We start from the raw sequence: 20,782 nt of genomic DNA on the forward strand, positions 1-20,782 counted from the left end.
ATGCCAACGGGAACTCATTTTATTGCTGTGTGTGTGTGAGAGAGAGAGAGAGAGAGAGAGAGAGTGCCAAGTGGGAGAGAGAGAGCTGTTGAGCTGTGTCCTCTTCGTACGCACATTTGCACCACCTTTTTCTTTTTCGTTTTTTTTCCCTTGGCAAAAATTATTTAATTTTCAATTACCATTTTTTTTTATACCAATTCTTTTAGAGGTTAATTTTTTTATCTACTGTTTTCTTCTCAGCAAATATTATTTAATTTTGAAGGAGTTTTTCAAGTACTATTTCTTTACAAGGCAAGTTTTTCTTCTTCTTTTTTTAGAATTTTTCAAATTTGCATTAATGCAGAAGATTTTGTGATGCATGCTGTATTAACAGTGCACTGTCACCGCGTAGGAATTAATTTGAGGTGATTTTGTGTGATCCATTGTCATTAAGAAAGTGATATTGTTCTTCCTTTTCTTCAATTAACGTGATCTCCTTCCTTCCTTCTATGGTGATTTGTTTTCTTCGAATGTGTATTTGGAATTAATAGAGTGTAATCATATGATGTACGTAATTGCTAATACGGTGGCGATAATTTTGCGTTTCTGGTAAGATATTGAGTAGAATGCGAGTGAGTGTGAATTTACTTACTATCTTTTAATAAATATCACACTACTCGTATATCCAAGTGAGCGCGTATTAGGCATTTATATAGTCATTTTCATATGAGTTTTTCTATTAGAACCTTCAAATTTACTTATTTGACCTCTATGCTTTTTACACCTCTTATCAAATTTTCAAATACTAAATTTACTCACTAAACTTCCTCAAATAACCTTACTCATATAATTTGTAAACAAATTATTATCTTTAAAATAAAAAATTTAGTCATTTCAATGATTTAATCATTCTATAAATTTGAACTAAATATACATTTCTTAATCAAACTTGAGTTTCAAAAATTAATGTCTAATCAATAAGAAAATGCCATGAACTATTAGTTTTTTTATTTTTTATTTTTTCTATTTTAGCTGTGCAAAAAAAAATCATTTGTTTTTATTCTCAAACAAAAAAATCATTCTTTTTTAATGTTTATTTTTTTCTGTATTTTTTGTACCACATGATTAATTATTTGAATACTTTTTTTTTTTTTTTGCAAATATAATAGATTGTTTTAGATTTAGGTCATAAATCATAAGAGGATTTATTTTGTTTTCCCTCACCAATATGTGTTCAACATATATATCATATATTTTTATGTCACATGATTTTAATCATATTTTTAATTCTTATTAAATATATATGAAAAATGTAGTGAAATTGGAAAATGAAAATAGATAAGGAACACAATCTATTATTATTGAATTGGAAAGTCTACATAAAATAAATATAATATTTTTTGGTATAATTATTGTCCTTAATAGTCATTTTATAATAGGTTATATATGTCATTTAATAATTCATAATAGAGTGAGGTCAAGTAATTAAGCAGATTTAGAGGTCCCAATAGAAACTCTCTTTTCATATTCATATCACCTTTATTAAGTTTCTTTTTTTCCCAACTATATTTTATTTTGGTAGTTTAGAAAAGAGAAGAGATAAATTACAACAAATTGGTGTCTAATACATCAAGAGATATTGGATAGGGTAGAAAAAAGAACACAAGAATCATGCCAAGTGGATCAATTAACAATTCAAACAGATAAATAATTTATGTCACTTGAACCAATCAGATTAGCTATAATCAAGCACCCGTGAAGGTCATATGATAATTTCATTATTTATCATATCATTCATTAATCAAATTTCCTTCTACATATAAATTATCATAGTCTTTTTTTTTTTTTTTTAAGGGGTTTGGAGTATCATAGTCTTTACAACCTAACGTTTATTTTTTACTTTTTCTTTTCCTCTTACACACGAGATTGATTTTTCTGTTTGAATTAAACATTACAAACGTCAACAACTCCAAAACTAACATATAAGGATTAGAACTTAGGATCCCATCGAGCATTATGACAAGAACACAATTATTCCACATTTTTGGCCTAATCTCTTGTCCACATTCTCGGAATAAAAAAAATTCAAAGTTAAAGGTCAACACACCAACATATACACCAATTTCTTCTTAAACCTATTATTCAATATACAATGATTCCCAACACTTTATCCCTCCTCCAAGAATCAAGACTTCCACATAAAATACTCATAGCTTCAAAATTAAACTTTGAAGTCTTCATTCTTCAAAGAGGTATAAAGTGCCAAAACTATGATTGTATTGAAAGTAAGAGTAGAAAAATAAAAGCAGTGGAGAAATACAGTGAATACTGAATAGTGGAGATGAGAATCATTTGGGGGTTAAAACAATGATTATCAAGACTTTTAGGGCTAAAAGAGGTTTACCTTTGAAGAATTTATTTTTAAAATAAAAAGAGGCTCAAAAAAGGATAAAATAAATAAATAAAAAGGGGGATAGTTGCATTCTAAATTGGGTAACCGTAACCCCGCCCAAGGCGCCGTCCCTTTTCAACCTTATTGGCTTTGCACCCCAACAAGAACCCATGATGTTTCACAGATTTACGGATTTGCCATTATTGGATGGCATTGTTGTAAATAAAATGCACTATCTTGGGCCATTTACTGATGCGTGGACACCTAGCCAAAAGCACTAAATTTCGGCTCGTGTCGGATGTACCTGCTTTCGGTGAGTGCCGAGAAGACCCTCAACCTGACTCACTATTTACGGATTTGCCACAAACAAACACGGTGTGATGGCAACCTGGTAATTAAGGTCGAACTACCTAGGGTATTAATGAGACAATAACGGCTCAGACCGCCGCGTCTAATTTCGGCGCCCTAAGTGGACACGCGTCAAGATTAGTTGACTCGGACGGCGCATGTACGCGCCTTCACAGGTCGGTCACCTGCCACAAATTCCGAAATTTTTTTTCTTGGGAAAAGATTGTAAAGGAAAATTTGACTAATTTCAGTATATATTCGGATTCTTTTTCTTGGAATATATATTTTCTTTTTAGAAAAGATTTGGAATATAATTGGGAATTGAGGCAACATTGTGCATATTTCTACTCTATATCCTTTTTTTTTTTTTTCATTATTTAAAAGAGGATCAAAGGGTTTCACTCCTGCCCCCATGGTGACTCGAACCCATGACTTAGTACATAGGTGGTGGGTGCTCTAATCACTGAGCTAACACCACTTCGTTACCAACTCTACTCTATATCCTATTACCCAAACAAAACACAAAAACTCATTACTTTGAAATGTTGATATTTCTAAATTTATAGTATATGTTTAAGATCAAACTAATTTGGCTGATAAAAAGCTAAATTACTTTAAAATGTCAAGATGAGTGGTATAGTAATACTCTGATATAAATTAGAATTATCATAACTAGTTACGTTGGACAATTTTATGGCTCTTAAATTGACGATGACAAACATGCAAAAAACCAATTGTGGCCATTGGGGGCGGACAATGGTCCATTCGTTCCGGATCTTCGCCTCACAATAATTTGTCGCTTCTTCTGAATTAATAGTCGCTTGAGTACAAGTGTCTCAATTTTTGGATATGAGAATGTTCGATCCTTATGATTAATATGTCAGTTTTTATCTTCCTCACATTTATTGAGATACTAATTAAGTGACTTATCTCTTGTCTGTTAAGCTCTTTGTGATTATATTATTATTTATCAATTTGACACATAATTTCTCATTTATCCCTCAAAAGATAAGATAGTATTTTAGTTAAGGAAAAATCAGAATCCATTTTTGGGTCAAAAACAGAAATTTGTTCCAAGAATTTAGCCCGTTGAATTAGTTTTTTTCATAAGTACATACTTCCATTTCTTTTGGTTTTCCATTTCAACACCCACATGAAATGATGAAAAAGTAATTTTCCAAACCCCTATAAATGGCCATCAACAGCAGCTGACGTGACAACCCGTCTCTCTCAACTAGCCGTTACTTGCCCCCACCCAGAATCCATTCCATTTTACGGAAAAAAAAATAAAAAAGAGAGAGAGATTTTGGACCGTGATTCATGGCCTAAAAAGAAAGAGATTTTGGCCGCCTCCCTCCGAACCTAACGCCGTTAATCACGGGGCCAATCTCGTCAAACCGAATCAAACCCCGTGACTCCTCCCTTAAGCTTCGTTAACGTCCGTGTCCATCGAAAACGGCGTCGCTTCTCCCCCATTGGGCCCCCCATTGGCCATTTTAATGGGAATGCCGCCTGCGTCGCATGGGAAACGGTTGGGCAGGAGCACGTTAGATAACACCACATGCTTTATACTAATGTGCGCCCGTGGTGTATGAAATATGAATATGTTGCATGGTGGCGGTTGAGACGTTGGTGTGGATTTTCAATGCCTGGGGAACATGTAAGGGGTCTCATATGATGATCCCAATGTGCATTGAGGATGATGCTCATGCTTAATTGAGGGTATTGGTAGGTGCCATGCAAGCACTATTAGCCGTTTGATCTTTTATCTCGAGAATGTGACAAGCTGCCCTTAACGGTTAGGATTCATCGTTGATGGCACAATTAACAGTTATTTATCGGCGAAACCAAACTCATGATCTAACACTTACGAATATAAGATTTATGGTGTTGATCGAACTAAGTGATCACGGCAATGGAGCACTAGTTCGATTTTTGTAGATGTTAAAAGAAATCTCCTTTTTCAAAGGAGGACGACTACCTCTAGTTTTGAGGAGGAGGATATAGACCTTAACCAGCATGGTTTGGTTCGAGATGACTAAACTTGAAAATGATTTAAAGTACAGACGTGTATTTTGTATTAATAGAAACGGATTACTGGATAATACTAAGTGTAATTTTTAGTAATTCTAGTAATAAATATGAAAAACTGAGATCGCTTATTAGGTGTTACTTAACTTGTATTGCCAATGCATAGAATAATATTCATACTAATGCTTGCTTAAAAGTTAAAACTGATGGAAGAAGAATTTATGGAGCATTAAACGTTGTGATTGACCAGGTTTCAGTTGCTTAATTGCCTCCCCAAAGCTAAAAAGCCAAAGCAAAGCCATGCAGAACCACCAAAGACCAAGACTGATTAATTAGTAATTCTAGGTCTTCTCGTGGGATGTTTGCCTGCCGTCTAAGAAATCGTGCCCCGCGCTTTTCCGTCACTCTCACTTTGTCGTTAAGACCTGTAGGGTTGGATGGAGCCTCCGCCACGTGTCACTAGCATGGATGATCTGGAAACCCCCCGACGCTTATTCGCGTAGATTTATATTATCTCAAAACCACGTCATCGACGACGACGGCGACTCTGCTTTTTTGTTTTCTTTCTTTCAGCGCCGATTTTAGGTTTATCATTTTCTGGAGTGCAAAACAAACCCCACCACCATGACGAACTTGGAATCTTCCCAGCTTCATCAAAATTTCGACAACTAATAGTCTAATATCCCAACTATTTTTTTTCTGTTTTATTAATTATTAGAGTGATAAAATTCATGAAAATTGAGGACCTTCGTGAACCTTGAAGGCTCCAAAGTTCAGATTACCAGAACCGTGAACCCTAGTCGATCACATGCACGTAATAATTAGGGTTGTCAAGCTTTCAGTTTTTCCTTCTTGTGATATTTGGTTTCCTGTTAACTTTCACTCATTTTTTATGGTCCTTAACTACTTATTATAATTGAATTAATGGTAGTCAGAAACTATTGCATATGACCGAAAGTCTTTTTAAGCAAGTTATCATGTGAGTATGAGATTACGAGATTTGAAAGTTGTATCCTACTGCCCCAACAAGTTGATTATGGGTCGACGGTAATGTCATAAGTAGGTACATCTTAATTTTGCATAGCCTACATCAATTATATTAACCATTTCATCACTCAGCTAATTGGTGTCTTGTCTCAAGTTGTAGTATTATAGAGTTAATTAGTCGTATAAAAGAACAAATCATTGCCAAAGTATACATGTCTTTTAGCTAGATTTATTTTAACAGAGTACGTACCCATCTTTAAATTTGTTGTGATTGAACGATATATGTAAGTCAATTAACAATTGTTTATGATGTCCTTTTTGTTTTGTCACTTATGAACCTTGCCAACAGACAATATCAGCTAAATTGATATGAGGTTTGACCGTGCATGTGTAATTTGTCTAGTAAAATAAAATATAAAACTTTTGTATCCATCCATATGATCTTGCAGTTGGTACCCCTATATTTCGGAAGGATGGTTCTAATTAGACCTCCAAATTTACTATTTGGACCTCCTATATTTAGTACATCTCTAATTTACTTTTTAGAATACTTGAAAAGCTAAGTGGACCTCCTTATTTTTACCAAAACACCCTTGAACATAAGATACAATAATCTGTTACTCTACTTTTTATCTCTATATTCAACCATGAGAAAAAGAATGAATCAAAATCACATGATATTGTTCTCTTATGAGTAGATCTCTCCTCCACCAAAATTAATCAGAAGGTTGGTTCTCGATCTTGATATATTCCTGAAATTCCTTTGAATTTGCTAAAAGAAGGATTTCATGGGTTTTGGGTTGAAAGATCGAATAATAACTATATCATAATATTCAATGAATATAGTTTAAGGAAATTTCAAATCAGATTATTTTGAATTTACTTTTGTATTAAATGTGGGCCATGTATATAAATTATTATTTTTACTTAATTTTTTTAGGTAAATTATAAAACTATATGACAATATAAGGAAATTTCGGAAAAAAAATAACAATTTAATTGAATGTTATATTTGGGGAAGGTAAGAAGAGTATTTTTGTTTTGTTTTTTTCATTTTTCTAACTTTGTCCTTCTTTGTCTTTTCATATGACTTGACAAAATTTATTAATAATTGAAAAAAAAAATGGAGGTCCAAATATCAAATTTGGATGTCCAATTAGAACCACCCTTTAGGAAACAGAAAAGAAAGAAACACATATATCTAGCTAATTACGAAGAGAAGTTTTATTTATATACACACTCATAGTTATTTAATGCACACGCCTATATTTTTTTGTCATCAAACTTTAATCTTTACCCCTTCTCATTAATAAATAAATAAAAATAAAAACAAATAAGAATCCACAAAAATAAAATAAGAATCAAATGCTTTATATATCTAAATATTAGTTAGATAGTTTCTTATAGGTTAAATTTTCTTCTCATATTCGATTGTGATATAATCAATCTCTCTTCAATATCATACGTGAACGTTAATGGCAAATGAAATAATTGTAGTCCATATGAAGAATTAGCAAGCAACCAAATTGGTTGATACATATTGATTTATGTCGCATTCAATTTGAGTGTGTGTCTTGTATACTCCTGTTTTTCCGGAGCGATACCGAAACCTTCTAGGTTTCGTATAGTAGCGCAGCGGCACCCCAATCTCGTCTGTAGCAGGGCGCTCCGGCGCTGCAAGTGATTGAAGGATGAGGCTTCACCTCCTTAGTGTGTTTACGGAGGTGGTTTGGCCGGAAGAGAAAGTTGAAGTTTCAGATTGCGTCGAAATCATAAACGCACCCGGTTTTATTCTAGGGTGGCTTCAGGGTCGACAAGGAGGAGGCAGTGACAAGGTCGGGGTATTGAGGAGGAGCGTGGTCGGAGACGTCTGCTAGAGTCTGGTTTTCGGGCTGCCGGATTACCAGACAATTGTAGCGTGCAGTTTTGGTGGGCGGTGAGATGGTTGCTATGGCCCCTTGCCTGGGGAGGCCACCAGATTGACGAGGCGGTAGCGGACAACTTCTTGGTGGCTCCAGATTCGGCTGGCGGGGGTTGGGAATGTAGGGTTTCTGCAGTGGGTCTTGGTCCTCTGCCTGCATGGGCAGCAGATGCAGTCTTTGTGATTTGGGCCTAATTTGCCCAGTTCCCCTATTTTCTCACTCTTAGTCGGGTTTGGGCTTCTTGGGGGTGGTCTGTCCTACTCTTTGTCATGCACATGTTCCTAACATGTTGTCGTGGGCGTGTTGAATGTTGCGACGTACGCCAAGAGGGTCTTAGGCGTCAAGATTTTCAGGACATCGGTTCCATGTTAAGGCAGGGTAGGATTAAGGGTTTTTTTAATTTTGCATTTTTTTTTTCAGCAGTTCTTTTAGGATTTTAGTCTTTTGGACTTTAGTTTTTTATTTCTTTTGGATTTAGTACTCTTTGTGAGCTTGCGTTGTAATATGAAGGGTGTTCTGTACCCTTCATGCTTGACCGAATGAGGTCGTATGATTTATCATCAATGGATTGGTCTTCTGTTGCCCTAAAAAAATTGGTTGATACATATTGAAAGAGGTTATAAAACCATCAAATATATCTTCGATACATGAATACATCATCATCAATCACTTCGTTTGCAAAACAACCACCATGGCTCATTCTTTACCGATTTTACTATTGATCATGAAGATATTGACATATATTGACTCTTTAAAAATCTTAGAGGCATGAAAATTTTCAACTTGAAGAACAACAAAGGTAAGAAAATTAAGTTATTCGATCTTCTAGCAATATACCAACCTTATTAATGTGAGAAAGAAGAAATATAATTAATAATTACCATATTGATATATGCCGGAATTAATTAGCAATTAATTCCACAATAAATCAAAAAAATATAGTAAGAATGTATTAGATAAAATTTGTGATACATAGCTGACCAAATTTTTGAAAAAGTTGTTCTCATTTATTTATTTAATGAAGAAGGCATAGATGGAAGTTTCATGAAAAAATGAGACGAAAAGATATAAGAGATGTATATTAAGTAATTGAGGGGGTGTATTTAAAATTTCTGAATTACAAATTGAAAAAAAAAAAAAAAAAAGGATTGGAGTAGCCTTTCTCTCTAGGTTAAAATTTTCTTCAGTAATGTGACAAAGGCAAAGCTGGCCAACCAAAAAGTATAACGGTCGCCCTAAGGATGGTCGGATAAAGTAGTTTAGGAACAAATAGCAAAATGAAGGACTAAGTCACTAGAGAGTAGCGGTTGACACGTCTAGTGATGTGTCAAATATCTTATCAATACTAGTTCTCAAGAGGATTTTAAAAATTTTAAGGTTATTTGGTTTGATTTTTTTGTATCATAAATAAAATAGAGTGATTTATGTGCTCAAGTAGAAATTCACTTATTGCGCCACTCAATGATGAATATCTATGTTGATAAATCCATAAATCTTAAAGTTCATCAAACTTGATAAACCATTAAGTATTAACTAGTAAAGTAGTAATCCCAATTAATAAGGTGGATATGTTCAAGGGAAATGCCGAAGTAGTACTTTAATGGGAGGTAGTTATGCACTTGCTTTTTTTAAACCTATACATACTTTTCAGAGGGTTCATTCAGATTCATACAGAAAAACCCAGTATATTGCAACAATTAATTAAAGAACGTAAAAGATACATATTTCTTACGATTGCACCAGACAGATCGACAGCATTTAAGGAGGGTCTGTAAACAAATACACGAGAAGATAAAGAAATGGCTCTTTGGTATATAGCCGTTGGCCAGAATAAGATGAAAACCACGGTGAATGGCAGGAAAACGATGAGTTAGCTACGTACTGCAAATACTACTATTTCTTTACAGAAATGGAGATATACAGTATAAAAACTCATCAGATTCCACCGAACCCAGCAGCAGCAGCCGCATGAGGCCAAAAAGAAATGCATTATAATCTTTCTAGATTTTACAATATTGTGGATTTGTGGTGGGCAGTGGGCACCACCGGCCTTACTCAACAACTTCAGCTTTAGGGTTTTGGTTTTTTTTTTTTATAAGATCTGCCGCTTTAATTAGATTTTGTATCTGCAAAATATTTTTGGTCGCATATATAATACTGTAGGCCCATTTTCACATCATTTATTCCCGACATGTTAACCACGAAACTATTCTAAAATGCCAAGCCTCTCTCTCTCTCTCTCTCTCTCTCTCATGAGCATGACACATCAGGCGGCTAAATATAAGTGTGGAATTGCTTATATTACAAGAAAAGGATATTTAACATCACAATTCATTGTCATGATGAACGATCTTATATATTTAGTTTCATCAATTGCCTGAATTACCTGGTTCGATTTGGCTACCGTTTGATGATGAAACTAATCCTTTTTCGACTTTGCTTTACCTTACCTTTTTTCTTTCTTTCAGAAATAACGTTTTGCAATGTGTACAAACAAAACTCTAACATACAAGCAAAAGAAGAAAAAAAAGTGTTGCAATGGTGGTTTTAATTAGAAAATATAATGTAGGTGGTGTCCACACGCAAAATAGTGGTAGAAAGATGATTGATATATAGGGTTTGTTGGAGCCCAAAGCATGACTGCAATTGATGGAGTTGGAAATGGAGGGGGGCATTGGTGATTGGTCTCATCCATCCATTTCATGATTTAGCATTTTAGCCCCGCTTGACACATTGCCACAAATTTCAACTTTCTATCACTCCAATTATATACAGTTTTCATCTTGTTGTAAGTTGTAACATTTTTTCATTCGTTACTGACATCCATCATATGATTGACCATCTGAATTAGGTCTTTTCAAAATTGGAATCAACACCACATTTTTCTGGGGAAGGTTGTTACACATGATCATGCATGATCCTAGCTTACATTATTTCTTTGGAAACGTCATTTTTGAAATTGACTCTGAAATAGAAAATTTCAAGACATGAATTAATTTTCGATCACAGATATTGTTATAGCACTGCCTAACGCATTAACCCTAACAAAAACCCTAAACTCTAAATGCTAAAGGTAGTTGGGTCACGAATCTAAACTCTTAACACTAAATTCCAAAAGTTAACGATATCATAAACCAACCAAGCAAATATATCCATACCTACAGTGCATATTAGATAAAAAAAGCTGTATATATTGTTTCTAGCTGCAGGTTCCTCTCTTGTAGTCACTTGACTTGAACAATAGGATTTGATGTTGACAAAATACGAATTTTAATTATCTGATCACATTATCATCTTACGAAGAAAATTTAAAGTTCATACAATATTTTTGTGTACGTAATAACGAGTTAATATACTCGATCTCTCTTGATTAGCCAGTCTTTTTCCTGGACAACTGTAAGATGGAATATTTAGTACTCAAAATCAGCCATCCCTAGCTAGCTAACCTTTGGCGTGGCTTAGCACACTGATTTTTGATCGATCGGTCTGTTATTGTCGTCCATATATTGCAAAATGCAAATCCAAGCTATTTAAGCTAAATACATCTACATCTTCACGGCATCTTTTCATTTTCCGCATAATACAGATAGGTTGGACCTGAGGGTCCATAGAATTTTATTAATATTCCGAAGATGTATATTTGCATAAATATATGTACAAGATCGAATTTCATTACGCATTGACGTGCATGTGGATTTCATTTATACAAGTATTTTAATTAAATCGTCGCCGGCCAAGACAATGTGAGTGACATTGGATAGAGCTTCGTTTTCTTTGGGTGCACTCACATGCTTCACACCAAACTAAATTCTTCGGATCGAAATAGAGTATTTCCATGAAGTTTTTCCTAAGCTTGAAAACCCCAAAAGGAGTTAAGAATCAATATGATATTAACACATTTACGTGCAGAACAAGTTTGTGTATCATGCTGGGGCTAAAACCTGCTAAAAATGATTAACTTAACTAGTAAAGAACACTAAAATTTTCAGTTAGCATATTTCAAGGAGGGAAGAAGATTATAAAAGTTGAAAAAAAGAAGAAGAAGCAAAAAACTAGGTGATGGAAGGAAGAACGAGTCTCTATCAACTTATCAAGTAGAAAAGAATGCTTATCTGACAACCACTAGACTCGGTGATGATTATATATCAATGTGCTAGCTAGCTAAGTTGCTGATTGATCTCATAGATAAATATACAGTACCAAAAATATATGATCACGAAACAATGGAAAACATTAAATGGATGCACATATCAATGATAGCAAATCGATTCCATTATCCTTTTCCCATTCCTCGAATTCTTTCGTCCATGCCCTAGCTACGAGTTTTGGGGTTTCATCATATCTACTAGAGTGGTGAGGATAGAAACAATGAAGAGCTAGGTATAGAAGCAATGTGTAAAAGTCTATGCAAGTATGAGTACTTCTATAGCTAGCAAAGTTGTATATTATGCAACTGGGTTTGGAAAGGTAGGACTCGTGGTCCAAGCAAAGCAAAGCAAGTGCATGCAAGCTCATGAACATAATGACAGATGGTTTTCCCTTTTGTAGCTTAAGGGTCCAAGAAGGAATTGGTGGAGTCGTCTCGGAACCTTTTTCTCTTGTATTTTGTGGCCAATTTAGCACAGACAAGTTCAGTTGCTACCGCCGCCTAGATAGCTACTCATCCTACGAATTGAGCTTGTTTTGATTAAAGTTTCTGCATATTGGTCACAATCATATTCCCAGCACATGTCTTGTTTAGGAATGTGTTTATCAGCTTCATCTGTCGACCTTCCAGTCCAGGAGTAAAAAATTGTTCTTAAAAATTACGTATAAGGAAGGCCCGTGTAGTCCTAATCTTGTTAGAAACATGACTGGGCCAGATTGACCCAGTTACTGCTCTATTGTAGATGTCTTGGCTGACCAAAGTTGGGCCTCTGTCAGCAGTTTCACCTCATGGGCCTTGTCCTTTGTAGAACACAACAATGGGAGATGGACTATTTTGTCATCTATTAACATGCAAGATGTAATTGTCAAGATGCTTTAGTCTACATTATACATTCATGTCTTAATACATTAATGGTAGATTAGCTCCCTGCAGTGGTAGACACTCCGAGCTTATCTATCAATGCATGAAGCCAGACTACCTATATAAAGAACTGATCTACATAATGTAATCCTTATATTTACTCTTGGATTAGTTTCTTTATGTTGGAACATGCTTTTGCTGCTGTTGTATAATATATCGTTTCTTTACATTACATTCCTCTGCTTTGCTGATTTATTAATAATCTTTAAGTAATCACTTATCGGGTATCTCCCTTTGTCACTCCACTTCTCTCATTTCCCTCTGTATATTATTCACATATGGGACATCAATTTTCTTTTGACTAAGCTACATATAAGCTTTCTGCTGTCCGATTGCTAATTTGTAAGAAAGCAGAGCTGGCTTCTGATGCTTTGCTAAAGTTCAAAGTTTTGCTCAGAATTCCAAAACCAACAGAGCAAGCAATCCAAAACAACGTTTACGTGTGTTTTCACAAACTTTTTCATACAGGAAATGTGCATATATAAGAACTAGCTCATTGGGGATAACTATCAAATAAAAAGGAACCAATTTTGAGATTAAATTCGATAGCCTCTATCTTTCCCATCTAAATAGTTGCAATGTATACTAATACAAACTATAGGTACCAGCGTTCAGCCTCTAGATTAACAATAGGTGCACACTTGTTTGGCATCTTAGCCCTCATACTCTTGCTTGTTTGGTTGTTGCATTATCGCGGGGGTCTCGATTATGATTCTGACAATGCAGAGCAAGTTTTCAATGTAAGATATTTAGTGTCTGGTTCATGTTCATGGGTTAGAACGTTGAACAACTGAGGACTTTACTAAAGTTTTATTTGTGTAATTTGGCAGGTTCATCCATTTCTTATGTTCTTCGGATTCATTTTCTTTGCTGGTGAAGGTATGGAATAGCCTTTCATAATTGATTTAGGAATTCCCATTTACCTTTTATATTTGAGTAGAACCATACATAAGACGGTATAAAATGAAGTAATTTTCTCGTAAGCATATGTTGTTCGGTTTAGTAAGTGTGCGTGTTGATCATGAGCAGCAATGATGGCATACAAGACTGTAAAGTCGCAACACAACGTGCAGAAGTACGTTCACGGCTTCTTTCACCTGGTAGCTCTTTGTTCCGGAATATTCGGAATATGTGCTGTTTTCAGGTTCCACGATATGGCGGGAAATCTAGAGGACATGTATAGCCTCCATTCATGGATTGGCTTGACCACAATTATCTTGTTCGGCTTGCAGGTATATCATTAAACAGCCAGCTTCATTATATCTATAGGCCACTTAACTAACTAATTAGCTAGCTAAGTGTCATTTAATTACGTATTTGCAGTGGTTGTTTGGATTTGCTACATTCTTGTTTCCAAGAGCGTCAGAACAGTCGAGGCTCCAAATTGCTCCTTGGCATATGAGTTTCGGCAGGGTGCTCCTATACATGTCAATATGTGCTGCCATGTCCGGCTTGATGGAGAAATCCACATTCCTCCGGGATAAGATAAGTGAAAGAGAATTACATCTCATCAACTTCACTGGACTCTCAATCCTCCTCTTTGGCATCTTCGTTGATCTTTCAGTTGCTCTGGCGCGTTACGTGTGATTTATATCTTCATCGATCAACCGCTAGCTTCAGGACTTAATTATTTGCGCACTGGTTTGGTGCGAACTGCATGTTATTTTAATTTCCTCAATTTGGTGTGAATAATTATTTGAGAGATGAGGGTGATCATATATATAATGTGGTTTTGATATTTGTGGATTAATTATTTTGTGAGTACGTACTGAGTAGTTTGTATCAATTACCCGAACCAGCACTAGCTAATAAATCGTATTTAGCTGGGTCTAAATCTGGCTTCTCGAGACATGAAGTAGTAGTTGCAGCTACATGTTTCTTGCTTGGAAGATAAAGTTTTCATCTGTGGATTTGAATTGTTGTATTAACTCTAAACGTGAAAATCTAAATTTAGAATTTACTATAGCATCTAAATTTAAAATGGACAAAGTTCATTTCTTGGACCTTATTTCATAATATATTAGTTTGTGCCTAGTAACATTTGGTCTAGTGATAAAACTAAGAAGTCTTTAATTTATAAATTAGAGATCGTGAGTTCTACTAACCATAAATTAGTACGTTGTTGTTTTTTTTTTTTGGTTTAACCCTCGTAAGAATGAAGTTATTTATTGAAGAAGATAAAAAGGAGAGGGGTACAAACACCAAAACCTCTCATACAAAAAGTGAAACCCAAACTATCGAAAACGAAAATTAGGAAGTCCATACCTATCTCTATTATAAAGTGAATGAACAAAAATTAGTATGTTGTTGTATATGAGTTGTTTATTTGATAAAAAAGAAGAAGAATATATTAACTTGCACTATATATACGACCATGGACTAGTTAATTTACATATATTAACTTGGCAAATGAACCAAAAGACATTAACTAAGCATTTTCCATGCAAATTAAAAAGAAGAACCTTCTCCATTCCACTTTATTCCTTTCCCTTTCCACTTATAATATTGATCTGTTTCTTCTTTCATAATTCACTAGTACGTTTTATATTATCAATTTGCCTTTTGGATGGGGTCTAGGGGCTTGGTTTTATCATTGTACATGTATCACGGGTGCAATGAAATGACCTCTGCAATATATACAAACAATCTCACAAATGCTATAACATATGGAACTGAGACTCATAGAGCTGACCATATACCTTCCTCAACAATAGATCATAGCTATATCCATTTGAAGGCTTCCTAGCTAATAATTTTGTTAGAAACATTGTGATCTATTGCAATATATATAGACACTGGACATAAATCAAGCATAACTAATGCATTGAATTAACTTAATCACTCGATCGATCTCTCTTTATTATTAGATCAGAATGGCACTGGTTACAGCTCGTAGCTACCAACTGTCAGCAATGCCAGTTACAATATTGGGCTCAACTGTAGGGGATTGGCGGATTGCAGTGACAGTCCTTGTGCTTGTTGGGCTCTTACAGTTTGGAAAAGGCCTCTCTTTCGAATCCAACAACGAGCACAAAATGCTTTAACGTAAATATTTCCTTTACTTGTTTCATTTTGTGGTATTCGATCAATCATTAAAATCAAGTTACTAGTCTGTCAATTTTGGCTCATCGATCTTGTTTATAGATGCATGTACTTTTAATGGTACTTGGACCTGTTCTACATGGAAGAGAAGGTGATTAAGTAATAAGTATTCATTTGCACAACGATACTTCATTAAGAATTAGTTGAATTAATTATTGTCCAACTCCCATTTATACACACACATATTTGAATTAAGCAGCTATCATGACATACCAAACAATAATTCCAGAAGAACATCCCAGAAAGCTTTCCATGCGACAATTCATTAATTTCACAGTTCTCATGCTTGGAATTTTGGGGATTTATATACTTTTTCAAGCATCAGGATGGTAGGAAGGAAAGAATGGCACTTGTACACTTTACATTCCTGGTTGGGCATCATAACGATCGATCTGTATTCTGTACATTTGGTTTGCTGGTATATAACAACAATATATACACACACACATACACACACACACACACACACACACAGATTTTATCCAGAATGGAGTTCCGCTTTGAAATTAAAGTGAGGATTTAGAGTTCAGAGTTACTTTTCGGTCGCATACCCACATCTCGACCATTCAGTTTTTAGGAACTAATGTATAGATCATTTTTGCAAATTTTCAGCCAAGTTGATGATCATTAAGGCATTGATAACTGCCTTAAAGCTAGTAAAGTTCAGGTTTGACAGATTCAGTTCGTCTATTGGTTTCAACGAGTTAGATATCTTAAAGATTGTCAATTTGACTAAAAATTTGTAGAGATGATCTATACATTAGTACCTAAAAACTGAACGGTCGAGATGTGGATATGCGACTAAAAAATGAACCTAAACTCTAAATCCGCACTTTAATTTCAAAGCGGAGCTTCACTCTGAATAGGACCTGTACACACACAATGTAATTAAGTTGTAGGCAAATTATAAATTATTTAAAGCTACAATCTTGATTCGGTGTTCAGTTTCTGTTTGGTTTCTCGACATATTGCTTCCTGGGTGCAGAGAAGCCAAAGAAAGCAGCTAGCATTATGTACCATGACCAGGAGCGGATCCAGGATTCAAATGTTGTCTAGGCTAATTATAGAAGTGCACAATTTTTTTTTTTTTTTTGAGGTTTGGAACCCAGTGGGAGGCTAATTATAGAAGTGCACAATCAGTCAGTAATTCTAAGTTTCTAACTAAAAATAGTTGAAATGCAATTATACAAATAAGCAGTGAAAAACACAAACCAGCACCCAAAAAAAAAAAATTCACAAAAAAATGTCAAGTGATACAAACCCAGATACATACATACACAGATATAGGCATAGCAGACTTGAATTACTGCCGGAGCTGAATCCGAAGTGCGATCAAGCAAATGAAGCGACAGAATTCGGAGGTCAGAGAAGTGAAGCTGAATCGAGGTTGAAATTGGGGGTTCACGGAGCCGATTTGGTCGAGGAGGAAGCACGGTGTCCGTAGCAAACACAATCGGCGACGGCGGACGGCAAGGCTCTCGATCTGGGCCGACTGACTGCGAGAGGAGATCTCAGATCTGGGAATCTGGGAAAACAAAGCACGAGAAGAACAGACACAGAGAATCAGAGATGTTAAGATGATCAAAAATTCGAAACAGGGGAGATCGATACGATAGAGGCATAGAGCTTCATACCTCGTTTACGGGAAGCCGGGAAGGAGAAAGGTGTGAGTTACTGAGTGCAGACGGCAGACCTGCTGTGACTTAGTGACTGTGAGTCTGCGACTGCGAGCGGTGAGGTCGTGAGGAGCAGCTGTTATCAAAATTTTTTTTTTTTTTTCTTTGGGCTGGGTATGGGAGATATATATATACCTAAGGGTTTTTAGCCCAAAATCTTGTCTAGGCTCAAGCCCATACAGCCTTCTATGTCGGTCCGCCCCTGACCATGACACACATTCATTGGTATGGTCATCTTCATCTTGATAATATGCACGTCTGAGACAGGGTTTAACCAAAGTTTGAGAATTCTTAGGCTTAGACTACTTATAGCACCAGCAAGAGGCAGTATTAGTAAACTTCACAGGTCTTTTGATTTTTTTGATTTTTCTGTTTGCAGTCAGTGTTATCCTCAGCGTAGTCAACCTTCCATGCATGAGTTCATACATAATATAATTAAGGGTCTGTAATTAAACATATAATATTGCTGAGGTCTAAGGTCTTGTGCCTTGTTTGTTTATTGCTTAATAAGTATTAAGCTTAAATATGCCGTATCAAAACTCAAAATCAGTTGATTGTATTTGAGACGAAAAGCGACCTAAAGCCATTGTTTCACCATGAATTTTCAAAGACGAAGATATAATGTTTTAAACTATAAAATAATTATCGAATACTACCTGATTTACTCAGTTACTGTAACATTGCTAATATAACTCTAGTAAATTAAGCTTTTCATTACAACAAGTTGTCATCATGCTCCCTAATACACGCACAGTTAGTGTTACATTTGTTTAACTGGTTTCATCGGATTTTCACAACGGATATGAAATTATTACTAATTGTAGAGACTTGATTACAATGAAATTATTACACAGATTGTATAGAATCAAAGATAATTAACTTGCTTAAACCCTAATCACATTATGTTAGGCATTCTGTTAAGCCTAACTAATCGCTGTAGTGACAGTTTCTTGCTGACCAGTCTTATCAAGACACGTGTACACGTAGAAATTGATTTGCTGACTTTTCTCATATCTATGTTGACTTGTTGACTTGGGCCTTCATACACATACAGTCTACAAACCTAGGTACAACCTGATTGGTTGTGTTTACAAAATTGCATTATAATGGATTAATGGAGCAATTGTTCAAGGAAAACCTAATTTGTGTTTAGCCCAAACTCTAGGTTACTTGACCTAGTGGTAATAGGATTTAATTAGAAGGATCTAGAATCCTAATCAATGTAGAATTACTTTCCTTGTATGATTGAGATTCTATGCATTGTAATCCTCTATATAAAGAGGCCCCTATTATCAATGAGAATACACAGCAAATTCCTCTCAAATTCAGTTTCTCTACAACACATTATCAGCACGAAACCCTAACCCTGAAATCCTAAATTCGTAGCCTTCAAATCCCAGAAACCGCCGCCGCCCACCTTGAAGATCCCAACTCCAGGAGTCCAGAACCGGCGGCCCCACCCCCAGAACCGGCCGGCAAACCACCGAACCGGCCACCGGAAAAACCAAAGGTTCCCCTGCCCGGTTCAAAGCCTTCCTCACCACTTCCTGCAGCCATACTCAACCACCTGCAGCGCCTACACCCCAGTAACCCGGAACCGAAAATTTCATCACCAGAACCGGCCAAAATTCCACCAAACCGGCCACCGGTATCCTCCAAACCTGAACCGGCAGAAGAAGAGAAAAAAAAAAAAAAAAGAGGGAGGAGGAGGCCCCAGCCCAAGCCCACTTGCTGAAGCCCAAGCCCCAAGCCCAAAAAGTTGGGCCCACGTGCAGCAAGCCACCAAGCCGCCAAGCTTCTCTGCCACGTCAGCAATTCGGTCAACGATCTGTCAACGTCGGTCAACCCTCCGGTCAACGGCAGGTCAACACTTTTCCGGCCAACTTCCGGCGACTTTTCCTGCCAACTTCCGACCACTTTTCCGGCGACTTTCCTGTCAGCTACAGTAACTCCGCAGCTACAGTAACTTCCGGCAGCTACAGTACTTTCCGGCGACGACTTTTTCCGACTATCTTTTTAAGGTAATTTTTCTAAAAGTTCCCGTTTTTGAAGTTTTATTTCAATTTCTTCTTCTTTTCTCGGGGACTTCCAACATCCCTTCTTCTACCCCCCTTTCTTCTTTATAGGGGAGACCAAAAGCCGAACTGTGGGGGTTCGTGCTCACTCCAAGCTTGGAGCTTGTAGAGTCCTCCAAACTTAGAGTTTGTTGAGAAGAAAACGATCGACCACATACATCGTTGTTTCGATCTAATCCAAAAACCCCTCTTGGAATCGGATTTTCTTAGAAGCGACTACGCTCAGAAAATCTCTAATTTCTTGGAAGCAACTACGCTCAGAAATTTAATAGTTTTTCGTGGTAGCCCTTTCGCTCCGAAACGAACCCTAATCTTGTGTTGTTTTTCAGGATGAGTAACCTGAACAAGTTGAACTTTGTTCCACTAGAAACAACTGGCGCAGGATACCATAGGTGGGTCCGAGATGTGCGCCAACATCTTAAGGCTGATGGACTTCTGGGAGCCATCCAAGAGCCTGGTCAGAACGTGCTCTCCATTGAGCAAGCTACTGCTTTCGAAGCAAAACAAGCTAAAGCCATAATTCTCATGACAAGGCACATGAATGACGCGCTCCAAAATGAATACCTCAATGAGGAAGACCCAAGAAAGCTATGGGTAGAACTTGAGCAGCGATTTGGCAACGTTCGTGACTCCCTGCTTCCTGATTTAGAAGTGCGATGGCATAGCCTCCGCTTTTGTGATTTCAAGTCTGTGCTTGATTATAACTCGGAAGCTCTTCGTATCAAGTCTCTGATGGAGTTTTGTGGCCAAGCCATAACTGATACGATGTTGATCGAGAAGACTCTCTCTACCTTCCCCGTCTCTGCACTGATGATTTCAAAGAATTATCGGATTGATGTAAATGCAGGACGTATCACAAGGTTTCATGAGCTCATTGGCGCCATGAACGTAGCTGAAAAGCACGACAATATCCTTGTGAAGAACTATAATGCTAGACCCGTGGGAACTAAGCCTATTCCGGAGTCTAACTATAGTCGTGCCCCTAATGGAGGACGTAAGGAGCGAAACCCTAAGGATAGGGACAATTCTGGACATTCTGGTCCATATGTTCGCCCTAAAGAGGAAGGAAATTGCCAAGAGAGGCGTGCACGGAACCGTGGAGGTCAACGTGTGAAGAGAGAGAGAGGCGGAGCCTCCGACCATGGTGGTAACGCCACCAAGAGGATAGGTCGTCCAAATCGCGCCCCAATGGCACCTCGATC

The 20,782-nt window shown here is 36.5% G+C and overlaps 1 protein-coding gene across 1 annotated transcript; it reads left to right on the plus strand.

The window, feature by feature from the left end:
• The first annotated feature begins 13,225 nt into the window (after nt 1-13,225).
• LOC112199952 (probable transmembrane ascorbate ferrireductase 3) lies at nt 13,226-14,576 on the plus strand. Its single transcript, XM_024340946.2, has 4 exons — nt 13,226-13,467; nt 13,558-13,606; nt 13,757-13,959; nt 14,051-14,576. Exons 1-4 carry the CDS (start codon nt 13,306-13,308, stop codon nt 14,312-14,314), a joined length of 678 nt encoding a protein of 225 aa, XP_024196714.1. The 5' UTR covers nt 13,226-13,305; the 3' UTR covers nt 14,315-14,576.
• Nucleotides 14,577-20,782: the final 6,206 nt, after the last annotated feature.

Source organism: Rosa chinensis, chromosome 4 (assembly GCF_002994745.2).
Source record: "Rosa chinensis cultivar Old Blush chromosome 4, RchiOBHm-V2, whole genome shotgun sequence".
In the NCBI taxonomy this organism is placed as follows: domain Eukaryota; kingdom Viridiplantae; phylum Streptophyta; class Magnoliopsida; order Rosales; family Rosaceae; genus Rosa; species Rosa chinensis.